Source organism: Lipophrys pholis (assembly GCF_963383615.2).
Source record: "Lipophrys pholis genome assembly, chromosome: 8".
NCBI lineage: Eukaryota > Metazoa > Chordata > Actinopteri > Blenniiformes > Blenniidae > Lipophrys > Lipophrys pholis.
The window spans coordinates 19,806,172-19,818,826 of NC_137630.1; the positions used below are offsets into that span (position 1 = coordinate 19,806,172).

The window sequence follows — 12,655 nt, forward strand, 5'->3', positions numbered from 1 at the left end:
CACGCTATCATCTTTGGCAAGGTATGAAAGACATGTCAAGAAGGACGTGCTGTTTTTCCATTATCAAAATGTTGGGTTATTTTGAGGATAGAAACCTTAAAGTGCATTTTGAATTTCCCTTTGTAATGTATCGCCTGACATTTGACTGAAAGTGAGAGCACACTGAAACCAGCTTATTGAATAAATAATGCAATATTTTACATGATCCCGATAATGTAACGAAGAACAATAATATATTTGATCTAATTTATACATCAGAGACACAAGAGTCCAATATTTCCATGTTATCTTGTTATCAACTCAATTGCAGTAACATAACAAACTTGTAAACATATTGCATTTGCTTCTTTATAACTTTACACATTACTTTATACATTACGAAAATGGGATTAACATGGAACAATTTCCATAAAGTTTCAAGCCTTATATGAAGAATAGTAAATCTGAACGCGAGTGAATATTAAGCACATACGAGGGTGTTGCAAGTCTTAAATACTAACACACTTTAGTTTTCGAAAAACAAACACTAAATTCCTCCTTTAATCATCTAAATCTTTCTATGACTATGTTGGAATATATATGAATTGATTTCATTGAATTTGAAAGCATTGACACCGTTGTGTACGACTCTATTACAGTGGGTCTCAAACGGTTTCCAAAATGTTTATTTTCCACCTTTATATAAATGTGAATGCTGAAGAAAAGTGTAATTTCACTACATGTTATCAACGACATGTATTTATACTACACAATGTAGTATTGTGCACAATTTGCTCCTTTGCACCAACACACAGAGTCAACAGCAGATTAATCACTTTGCTTTCTTACCAGTGCTGCGGTCAGTGTTTGAAATTACATGCACAGTGGAAGCGTTTTTAAATCTGTAACCTCAATACTGTGAGACAGTAATTCTCTGATATGTGTTTAACAATTTCATACTTTTTTGTTTGTCTTTGGAATAAAACAAATTATGCGACACTAAATGCCTGCAGTGGTGAGAAGACAAAGGACTTTGGAAAAGTGCAAACAAAGCTTTGGCTGCTGTTTTCTGATCACATTTTCACACTAATCAGCCTTTCGTTTCAAATGGTTGCCTCTCTCGACAGAAAGAAGATAAAGAGCACTGTTTATGAAAATAAAAGAGCACAGCATTTTCTTCTTTCTCTGAAAACGGCTGTGTTTACCTTTGTTTTCATTGCAGCTCATGAACTAGAGAGAGAGAAAACCCTCTGCAAAAAGGGGTCAGATAAGGATTCGGGCAAACATTTCACAAACCTACTTTACATAAGGGGTGTTTACATTTTGAAATCATTTACTTTAAAGACGGATCAACAACTTGTGTGAGCAAAACAAAAATAAGTGATGGGCCTCTGCGCCTGAGTGAAGCAAGCTTTCACTTTTGTTTCCTTAAATGGCTTCCACTAGAATCTCCATGTAAACATGGGCCTTGTGTTTTGCTGTCTCTCCTTGAGTGTGTGATGAAGAGAAACCATTATCTCCATAGAAAAACCTTTTGGCTTCAGGTTTGAGGATTTTAATGCTTTTCAGCAAAAACATTTTAAAACCAGCTGTAACAAGACTTTTGTGTGCCAATGTTTTCTTGACATCCTGCCCAGTAGATTCTGTAGCCAGTATTACATTTAGTTGGATTCACTCGTACTGTAAATGCATTGTAAATATTTAATAAACTATGTTTAATGGCAGCCATCATGTAAACAATAACAGTGGTGATATTGATAGTAAATAACAAGGGTTTCTAAAAGTGCCACATTTTCCCACTGGACTTCCTTCAGCAGTGTGACAACAAAATGATATCAAATATTTTCACTAATCCTGAATGAACAAATGGGTTTTAAGGAAATAAAAACAATCAATCACACAAGCCTCCTGAGGGTTGAGTACTTATACTACTGCTCTAATGCACAGTACAGTGACAAAATCAAATGTTCAGGAAGTAACTTAATTCATTGCTGAATGGAAAATAAATAAATCTGAAAGCACAAAATATGAAGATTTAAAAAATCTTTTTTAAAACAAACTGTTTATTTGAAGCAATTGATTAAAACATACAAGCAAGCTTTATCAGCTGTAACACTGCAACAGGAGATATAGTCCCAATGAATGCACACCAGGATGTCACAACATGGCTTCACATAGCATACTACATTTCCTTCATTCCTCAAATCCAAGTTATTCTGCCTGTAATTTGGCCAAAATCACCATTATATAGTTTCATTCATACCTTTTACAATTGCTTGAGCTTTACATCCTATGTTTCTAACATTGACAGTGACTGGTTGGTTATGATTAACCAAAAATGTCCTGGCCTCTTTCTGGAAATGTTACAACAGATCAGAAACTCCAGGCAATGTTAAAAATATTTGATTGCATGTTTAAGTCTCACAGATTATGATCATTAACTTGGTAGTTGTAAAAACACACAGGACAGTCCATTCGTTAAAGTGCTCCAGGTGCAGCCATTAACATGCAGTTACCCCTAGCGTCCAGTAGGAGTCAGTATGAATCTGAACGTTGTTTGTGATCCTCCAAAAAAAAAAAAAGCGAGAGAAGAAGAAGCCTTGGCGGCCTGGTTGTGTTGTTGTCGTGTCTCACAGAGGAAACAGTTCATCTCTGGAAACAACAATGAGTTCAATTCACCCTCTGAGGGTGTTTATCAACGAGCGACTAACTGCTGCTGCGGAAGAAATATTCTCCGTGGTTGAACAGACGATCGTCCAGTACGAGGAGGAGATTCACCGTCAACACCAATTTCAGGAACTCAACTGGAAACGTCAAATCAAGCGCCACAGACCAGGTATGGAAAAGTCCGAACGAACACGTGAAGCAGGATTTCAGTCGCAGGCAGGAAACTTGAATTGAGCTCAGACTTTGACTTCTGTTTTGGCGTTTTTTTGCACATGAATTGGTTTGAATCACATTTGCAGTTGAGGTCGGAAACTCAAAGAGAGGATCACCCCGAACTACCTGACAATACCTCGAAACAAAGTTAGAATAATAATAATAATAATAATAATAATAATAAAATGGATAGTCATTGAAACAACGTGTTTCTACTGTTGGACGTGTTTCGTGGAGTATCTTGGTGGTGTGCGCCGGATGAGGAAGTCAGACACAGCAGCAGGCTTCATGAGGAAATTTACTGGTTTGAGCAGTTTTTTAAAGTTTCCAAATACACAGTTGAAATGAAATAATCAGTTTTCATGATTTAACTTCTCATCACAATATATCACGAGCTACGACCATTTAAAAACATTATCTCAAAGTTTTAACATATATTTACCCGATCGTCTTGACTGGAGGCCTCAATCATCACAGCTAACTTATATATTTTTATGATGGAACTATTACTACTTTGTACCCCACATGAATTGCCCAATAACGTTGTGGACATTAATGGTTTTTTTTTTGCTTTTCCTGAGAAATCTTAAAAGCAGTCGCAAGCAAGAATAGCACTTAGGTACAATGGTCAACAGTTAATAGAATGTGTGAATATACCATCTAGAAAAAAAGTCATTGATAATCTACCAGATGTTCAGCAGCTAAAGGTAAACATCAAGCAGTGATGTAATGACTGGACGTTGTTTTTGAAATTTGAATGAAAGTTTCCAACTTCCCTGCTTGAGTCCCAGAAATAAATCTAACCCTTTATTGTTTGTATTTTTTGTCCCTCCAGAGCTCCCACAGCGCCATGACTCCACGGAGAAGCGGCTCTTTAAACTGGTAACAAGCTCCTGTCTAGAGCAGGGAGAACCAGAACCTCCACAGATCAACGAGGAACAAGAAGAACCAGAACCTGCACAGATCAAAGATGAGCCGGAAGAACCAGAACTTCTACAGCTTCGAGAGGAACACGGGGAACCAGAATCTCCACAGATCAAAGAGGAACAGGCGGAACCAGAATCCCCACAGATTGAGTATGAGGAACCCGGTACCAGCCAGGAGGGAGAACGGCTTCTACTGAAGTTTGAAAGTGAAACCCCTTCTATTGAGGAGCAAAGTTACCTGAGAGAACCAGAAGAAGTACCGGCCACTGAGCACTTCCTCTCTCGTGACTCCTCAGTCCACCATCTGAAGAAACATATTGACTCAAAATTGGTTCTGAATGCAGAGCCGAAACAAATCGTAATATTTTATTGTAACCGTGTGGACAACGTTCCTGCGCTGGAGAAGCAGGCTGAACGTGAAAAGCTTCTTTGTGAGGAAACATGCGGTGAAATTGTCCGTAAAAAACGTAAATCACGTCAGAACTTAGGGACTGTCATTGTTAAGAAGAGGATTTGTGAAGTCTGCGGTAGAGGTTACAAACAAAACGTTGATCTCTTGCGCCACATGAGAACTCACACGGGTGAGAAGCCGTATCCTTGTGAAATTTGTGGGAAACGTTTTAGTTTGCAGGGCAATGTGTTGATCCACATGAGAATTCACACAGGTGAGAAGCCGTATTCCTGTGACACATGTGGGAAGAGTTTCAGTGTACAGAGCACTCTGGTGGCCCACATTAGAACTCACACAGGTGAGAAGCCGTATTCTTGCCAAACTTGTGGGAACAGTTTCAGGAAACAGAATGCTCTGTCGAGCCACATGAGAACTCACACAGGTGAGAAGCCGTATTCTTGTCAAACGTGTGGGAAAAGCTTCAGCATGCATAGTAACTTGCTGGTGCACATTAGAACTCACACAGGTGAGAAGCCGTATTCTTGTGAAATGTGTGGCAAACGTTTCGGGGAGCGGTCTGGTTTGCGAACTCACTTGAGAACTCACTCGCCTGAGAGGCCGTACCCTTGTGAAGCATGTGGGATGAGATTTACGCACCGTAGTTCATTGCTGCGCCACGTGAAGACTCACAGAGGCGAATCTATGGGAGATCTCATTCAGGAAGTCAAGGTTTGAGCCCCAAATAAGAAGGGGTCATCACATTGAGAGGAGACATTACTTTTTTTAAACACTGTTCAGATTCGTTTGTTTCTAGTTTGTCACAAGAAAATGAGAAGATTGGAATAAATGTTTTCATTTGTGTTGAACTACACAGAGACTGACAAATGGTCCCCTGGTTGCTTTAAGTATTTTTCTCCCTTTAATGGTTTTTGCCAACCTTGTTGATCCCTGCTCTTATCTGATTTTATTTTTCAATGTTGTTAGTATTTTTTTAGCCGTTTGATTTTATTTGTGATTTTTATGAGTACACTTTTATTTCTTTATCTTCACTTGAAGCATTTTATGTCCATTCCAAATAAAATGTTATATTATTATGAATCTTAGAGAAGCATAGTTGATTTTTTTTCTAACGACGACTTCTTTTTGGTATGAGAAGATTGAACTATGAAGAAATGGAAGTAAAATATTTATGAATTCAATGGCTTATTTAATTCAGTGTTTTTCATTTAACGTGTTGGGTCAATAAAATTTTTCATTCTTTTTACGTGACATGAAAAAATTATTTTTGCTTACATGGAACACATGTCTGCTTTAATGCAATGTCAAACATTTAATATACTATACTCAAAATAACATCTAGTTTTAGGTGGAATTTATGGATATCATTAAAAAAACTCATACTGCAGTGATCTTATATCCTAAAAGTAGGACATTTACAAAGAAGCATGCAATGGTGATTTTCTCATCTCAAACAATTCATTGAAGCAAAACCCAACAGTGGTGGGTATACCACAATGAAAAATGTCAACTTGTCTGATGTGGGATATTTTTACTTCAGTATCACATTTAGACTTCAGGTTTCTTTAATCTCACTGTTGGAAACTTCAAACTGCTCTGACATTAGATGAGGTTATGAGGAGTCATAAACTTGCTCTGGTTGTTTAAATACCCATTCTAATTGAACCAGGAAGCATATTGATGCATTCATGGGTCAAACACCTGCTATGAATTTTGCTATTAAGCTTCTTAGAGAACAGCAAGTTACACATGTGCATTCAAAAGTTTGCAGAATATCATTTAAGGAGATACAGGAGTAGGGAGGGAGAAGAAGGAGCAGAAGATTATTGAATAGTTTTCTAAATGCAACGGGTTTGACAGGGGGCATATCTGACTGGCCGAACTGATGTACATAGCCAGAGCCAGTAGATGGCGGTAATAAGCGCAACTCTATGGATGCAAACTACCGTTCAACCTCAAAGAAGAAGAGAACCGGAAGCCAACAAAACTACCGGAAAAGGAAAAAGAAGAAGAAGGAGAAGTCGCATTGGAGGCAGTTGTCATGTCTCACAGAGGAAAAGTTTCCTCTCCTGCAGCAAGAATGAGTTCAGTTCAGGCTTTGAAAGAGTTTATCAACGAGCGACTAACTGCTGCTGCTGCAGAAATATTCACCGTGTTTGAACAAACTATTGTCCAGTTCGAGGAGGAGATTCAACGTCAACAAGGATTATTGGAAATCAGACGTAAACCTCAACTCAAGTCACACAAAACAGGTATGGAAAAGTCTGAATGAACACATGAATGGAACTCGTGGAGGATCATTGCATTTCTTTTGAAACTGGCCGATAGAAATGAGGCTGTAGTTCTCGTACAGGTCAAATAACGTGATTTTAAAGCAGAACTATTCAGCGTTTAACAGAACATGTGTATCAGAAATACAGGAAACGGTGTTTGTGCCGTTTGCAAAGGAAGAAAAGCTGCAGTAGAGCTGCGTTCTACCATTCTACACCCCCATTCCTCCATGAGAGTCATTTGATGGGTCCTGTCTGAATGTAAGGGGTGACTGGACTGCTTCTCATAGGTGGCAAGAAATTCCTCGCCTATAGTTCCAGCTAAAGTCGGAATAAAATCTCGTTTTATTCTGTCAACGCAATAAATGTTGAAACATTTGATTCAGGCATATCCAGGGCTAAAGTGAGAGGAGCAGGTTCAAAAGTCACAATGCAATGCTGAAGTGTTGAAAGTAAAATGGGGGGAAGCATTAGTCGGCAGGACAGATTTTGCATCTAGACAGTGTTCACATAGATTTTTCAAACCTCACATCTACTGTTAGTTTTAGAGAAATTACCATGCTTTTTGTTTCTAAATATTATTTTAAATGTATCCTGTCCTGTCTCATCCATCCATCACTGTGAAATATCTGCATCCATCACATTGGTGACTTGTGTCTTGTTTCCCTCCAGAGAGTCCACAGCAACACAATGGTATCCAGAAGACGAGCTCCAGTCTGGAGGAGGAGGAACATGAAGCTCCACACATTAAAGAGGAGGAGGATCTTGTTGTAGTGACCGTTACTGATGGCGAAAATGACAATTCTCACAACTCTGAGAGAGACTTGACCACCCAGCTACTAACTACTGTTGCTGTGGAGATATTCGCCATGTTTGAACAAACTACTGTCCAGTACGAGGAGGAGATTGATCGTCAGCGCAGATTGTTGGAAATCAGCTGGGAACCTCAAATCAAGTTCCACAGAACGGGTATGGAAAAGTCTGAATGAACACATGAATCTGACTGGTAGAGGATCTCCATTGTTCTGGCTGTGTTTGGTTTATCCACCACAGACAGAATCAGGATTTGTGTCTGTTGTGTTTTTAATATCTTTAATCACATTTATTCACAGGGACTGGTTACTATAAATACACTCACTCTTCATCTCCACAGTCTGCACTGTCCAGGTGTGCCAGCTGGCCAGTATACATTTCTCTCTCATTCTTAGCTACGGGTCTTCTCCTTCTCCTTCCTCCAATGCTCTGCAATTCATTTTGTGGAAAGATGTTTTTATTATGTGATTACAAAAAGTGCAAACCGTTGTCTAAATTCATTCCTTCTACATGACGACACAGACATGAAACCTTCAGAGTAATTACACGAGTTCCTTCTGGCACTCTCAGCATTAACATTTTTCAAGTCAGTCGCTCGATTCTCAAACAGTAATAATTTTGTTTGAGTCCCGCAAACCGCTAGTTTCTCCCTCTCACAGCTGCACTCTGATTATCTGTGTGTGAGCTGCATGTTGTATCCATGACAACACACTCACACACACTCTCAAATCCATGACAACACACAACCACCTGAAGTGTTTTGGCTACTTTATTGTCGTTGTTTTATATTTATACTTTCATACAGCTACAGATTAGATGGTATTCCTTTCCTTTCCTGATAAGGGTGCTTGTTCCCGTGGTGCTCGGGTGCTGCCTTGCTTGTGGGTCTGGCCGTGTTAGGGATGGGGATGGGGCGTTGGTGGTTGGAGGTAGTTGACGGAACTGTTACTACTTTTACCCCACATGGACTGCCTAATAAAGTTGTGGATGTTTTTATTTTTTTTGAACAGGCATGTCCTGAGAACATTTCAAAGCAGTACGTCTGATTTTCACTCCATCTCAGGTGGTAAAGAGTTAATAGAATGTTGTGTGAACATGAGGGAAGATAAGTGAATATAACACCTTTTAAAAATAGTTGATCCTGAAAAATGTCTTGGTTATTCCACGAGCTGTTCAGCAGCTAAAGGGAACCATCAAGCAATAATGTAATCACTGTGCATTATTTTAGAAATTTGAATGTTTTTAACTTCACTGCTTGAATCCTCAGATTATTTTTTTTTAATGCTGGAACTTCAACAATAATGTAACTAAGCATTTATCTTGTACATTGTTGTCCCTCCAGAGCTCCCACAGCACCATGACTGTCTGGAGGAGCAGCTCTTTATTCAGGAAACAGGAAACTACTGTCTACAGCGGGGAGAACCAGAACCTCCACAGATCAAAGAGGAGCCAGAAGAACCAGAACCTCCACAGATCGAGTATGAGGAACCCGGTACCAGCCAGGAGGGAGAGCGTCTTATACTGAAGTGTGAAAGTGAAATTCCTTCTATTGAGGAACAAAGTTACCTGAGTGAAGCAGAAGAAGCATCGAACACTGAGCAGTTCTTCTCTCATGACTCCCGTCTAACCTCCAGAACTTTCACTGACAAGAAGAACATTTGTGAAGTCTGTGGTAAAGGTTACGACCGACCGAGTGAATTGTTGCGCCACATGAGAAGTCACACAGGTGAGAAGCCGTATTCTTGCGAAATATGTGGGAAAAGTTACAACCGAGAGAGTGGTTTGCTGCGTCACATGAGAACTCACACAGGTGAGAGGCCGTATTCTTGTGAAATATGTGGGAAAAGTTTCAGTGTACAGAGTACTTTTTCGGGCCATCTGAGAACTCACACAGGTGAGAAGCCGTATTCTTGTGAAATTTGTGGGAAAAGTTTCAGTTTACTGAGTACATTGTCGGGCCACGTGAGAACTCACACGGGTGAGAAGCCGTATTCCTGTGAAACGTGTGGGAGACGTTTCAGTCGACAGAGTCATTTGTCGGGCCACATGAGAACTCACACAGGTGATAAGCCGTATTCCTGTGAAACGTGTGGGAAGAGTTTCAGTTTGCACAGCACTTTGTTGGGCCACATGAGAACTCACACAGGTGAGAAGCCGTATTCTTGTGAAACGTGTGGGAGAAGTTTCACTCAGCACAGTAATTTGTTGGTCCACATGAGATCTCACTCACGTGAGAAGCCGTATTCTTGTGAAACATGTGGGAAAAGTTTCAGTTTACACAGCACTTTGTTGGGCCACATGAACATTCACAGGTGAGAAGCCTCACTCCTGTGAGACCCCTATGATGAGATTTACTCATCGCAGGTCATTGTTGCACCACATCATAAAGCAATGACATCATAAAAGACTGCGACCTGCTGAGAAACCTCACACTGGGTCATTTGCTGAAGGTGAAGGTTTGAGCCCAAAATAACAAGGGGTCATCACGTTGAGAGGAGACGTTACTTTTTTTAAACACGGTTCAGATTCGTTTGTTTCTAGTTTGTCACAAGGAAATGAGAAGATTGGAATAAATGTTTTCATTTGTGTTGAACTACACAGAGACTGACAAATGGTCCCCTGGTTGCTTTAAGTATTTTTCTCCCTTTAATGGTTTTTGCCAACCTTGTTGATCCCTGCTCTTATCTGATTTTATTTTTCAATGTTGTTAGTATTTTTTTTAGCCGTTTGATTTTATTTGTGATTTTTATGAGTACACTTTTATTTCTTTATCTTCACTTGAAGCATTTTATGTCCATTCCAAATAAAATGTCATATTATTATTATGAATCTTAGAGAAGCATAGTTCATTTTTATTTCTAACAATGACTTCTTTTTGGTATGAGAAGATTGAACTTTGAAGAAATGGAAGTAAAATGTTTATTTAGTCAGTGTTTTTCATTTAACGTGTTGGGTCAATTCAATTTTTCATTCTTTTTAAGCATGTAGGAAAAATTCATTTTTGCTTACATGGAACACATGTCTGCTTGAATGCAATGTCAAACATTTAATGTACAATACTCACAATAACGGATGTTAAGTTGAGGTTATGAGGAGTCATAAACTTGCTCCGGTTGTTTAAATACCCATTCTAATTGAACCAAGAAGCATATTGATTCGTTCATGGGTCAAACACCTGCTATAAATTTTGCTATTAAGCTTCTTTGAGAATAGCAAGTTGCACATGTGCATTCAAAAGTTTGCAGAATATCATTTAAGGAGATACAGGAGTAGGGAGGGAGAAGAAGGAGCAGAAGATTATTGAATAGTTTCCTAAATGCAACGGGTTTGACAGGGGGCATATCTGACTGGCCGAACTGATGTACATAGCCAGAGCCAGTAGATGGCGGTAATAAGCGCAACTCTATGGATGCAAACTACCGTTCAACCTCAAAGAAGAAGAGAACCGGAAGCCAACAAAACTACCGGAAAAGGAAAAAGAAGAAGAAGGAGAAGTCGCATTGGAGTCAGTTGTCATGTCTCACAGAGGAAACGTTTCCTCTCCTGCAGCAAGAATGAGTTCAGTTCAGGCTTTGAAAGAGTTTATCAACGAGCGACTAACTGCTGCTGCTGCAGAAATATTCACCGTGTTTGAACAAACTATCGTCCAGTTCGAGGAGGAGATTCAACGTCAACAAGGATTATTGGAAATCAGACGTAAACCTCAACTCAAGTCACACAAAACAGGTATGGAAAAGTCTGAATGAACACATGAATGGAACTCGTGGAGGATCATTGCATTTCTTTTGAAACTGGCAGATAGAAATGAGGCTGTAGTTCTCGTACAGGTCAAAGAAAAATCAGACAAAAATCTGGTTTTATTCTGGCAACACAATAAATGTTGAAACATTTGATTCAGGCATATCCAGGGCTAAAGTGAGAGGAGCAGGTTCAAAAGTCACAATGCAATGCTGAAGTGTTGAAAGTAAAGTGGGGGGAAGCATTAGTCGGCAGGACAGATTTTGCATCTAGACAGTGTTCACATAGATTTTTCAAACCTCACAACTACTGTCAGTTTTAGAGAAATTACCATGCTTTTTGTTTCTAAATATTATTTTAAATGTATGCTGTCCAGTCTCATCCCTCCATCACTGTGAAATATCTGCATCCATCACATTGGTGACTTGTGTCTTGTTTCCCTCCAGAAAGTCCACAGCAACACAATGGTATCCAGAAGACGAGCTCCAGTCTGGAGGAGGAGGAACATGAAGCTCCACACATTAAAGAGGAGGAGGATCTTGTTGTAGTGACCGTTACTGATGGCGAAAATGACAATTCCCACAACTCTGAGAGAGACTTGACCACCCAGCTACTAACTACTGTTGCTGTGGAGATATTCGCCATGTTTGAACAAACTACTGTCCAGTACGAGGAGGAGATTGATCGTCAGCGCAGATTGTTGGAAATCAGCTGGGAACCTCAAATCAAGTTCCACAGAACGGGTATGGAAAAGTCTGAATGAACACATGAATCTGACTGGTAGAGGATCTCCATCGTTCTGGCTGTGTTTGGTTTATTCACCGCAGACAGAATCAGGATTTGTGTCTGTTGTGTTTTTAATATCTTTAATCACATTTATTCACAGGGACTGGTTACTATAAATACACTCACTCTTCATCTCCACAGTCTGCACTGTCCAGGTGTGCCAGCTGGCCAGTACACCGCTGGGTACATCGTATTTCCAATTAATATTTGTATAAGAGGTGCTTACGCCAGATCAAGAGCATGAAGTGCATTGCTGTCGAAAATCGAATTCTTCCCACCTGCGTTCACCTCGTTTTACCTGATGCCAGGCCTCGGATGTGTAGCTCAAAACATTGATCAAAAAACTGAATTTGAATGGAGAGATGTGAATCTGAAAAGTGAGAATGAATGAGGCAGCTGAATTTTTGTATTGAATGAAATCCAGTTTTTGTAAGTTTGTAATGGGTGTGTATTGTGTGAGCTGGAGTGGGAGAGAGCATCAGCTCAATGTGTATTGTGTGAGCTGCATGTTGTATCCATGACAGCACACAACCACCTGAAGTGTTACGGCTACTTTATTGACGTTTCTCATTTATACTTTCATACAGCTACAGATTAGATGGTATTCCTTTCCTTGTCCTTGTAAGGGTGCTTGTTCCTGTGGCGCTCAGGCGCTGCCTTGCTTGAATGTTTTCAACTTCTCTGCTTGAATCCTCAGATTTTTTTAATGCTGGAACTGTAAATGTAATGTAACTAAGCATTTATCTTGTACATTGTTGTCCCTCCAGAGCTCCCACAGCACCATGACTGTCTGGAGGAGCAGCTCTTTAGTCAGGAAATTGGAAACTACTGTCTACAGCGGGGAGAACCAGAAC

At 39.8% G+C, this 12,655-nt stretch overlaps 2 protein-coding genes across 2 annotated transcripts; both read left to right on the forward strand.

Moving 5' to 3' along the window:
* Positions 1 to 2,569: 2,569 nt before the first annotated feature.
* Positions 2,570 to 5,444, forward strand: LOC308113859 (uncharacterized protein). Its single transcript, XM_080470387.1, has 2 exons — positions 2,570 to 2,815; positions 3,695 to 5,444. The coding sequence occupies exons 1-2, from the start codon at positions 2,644 to 2,646 to the stop codon at positions 4,909 to 4,911; spliced, it is 1,389 nt and encodes a 462-aa protein (XP_080326513.1). The 5' UTR covers positions 2,570 to 2,643; the 3' UTR covers positions 4,912 to 5,444.
* Positions 5,445 to 6,189: 745 nt separating this feature from the next.
* On the forward strand, positions 6,190 to 10,739 carry LOC308113828 (uncharacterized protein). The gene is made up of 3 exons (XM_080470327.1): positions 6,190 to 6,446; positions 7,137 to 7,433; positions 8,620 to 10,739. The coding sequence occupies exons 1-3, from the start codon at positions 6,236 to 6,238 to the stop codon at positions 9,591 to 9,593; spliced, it is 1,482 nt and encodes a 493-aa protein (XP_080326453.1). The 5' UTR covers positions 6,190 to 6,235; the 3' UTR covers positions 9,594 to 10,739.
* The last annotated feature ends 1,916 nt before the right edge of the window (positions 10,740 to 12,655 follow it).

Coding starts and splice junctions, on each gene's coding strand:
- LOC308113859 (XM_080470387.1), top strand. CDS start 2,644: ATGAGTTCAATTCACCCTCTGAGGGTGTTTATCAACGAGCGACTAACT. Junction 2,816..3,694: donor AATCAAGCGCCACAGACCAG/GTATGGAAAAGT, acceptor TTGTCCCTCCAG/AGCTCCCACAGCGCCATGAC.
- LOC308113828 (XM_080470327.1), top strand. CDS start 6,236: ATGTCTCACAGAGGAAAAGTTTCCTCTCCTGCAGCAAGAATGAGTTCA. Junction 6,447..7,136: donor ACTCAAGTCACACAAAACAG/GTATGGAAAAGT, acceptor GTTTCCCTCCAG/AGAGTCCACAGCAACACAAT. Junction 7,434..8,619: donor AATCAAGTTCCACAGAACGG/GTATGGAAAAGT, acceptor TTGTCCCTCCAG/AGCTCCCACAGCACCATGAC.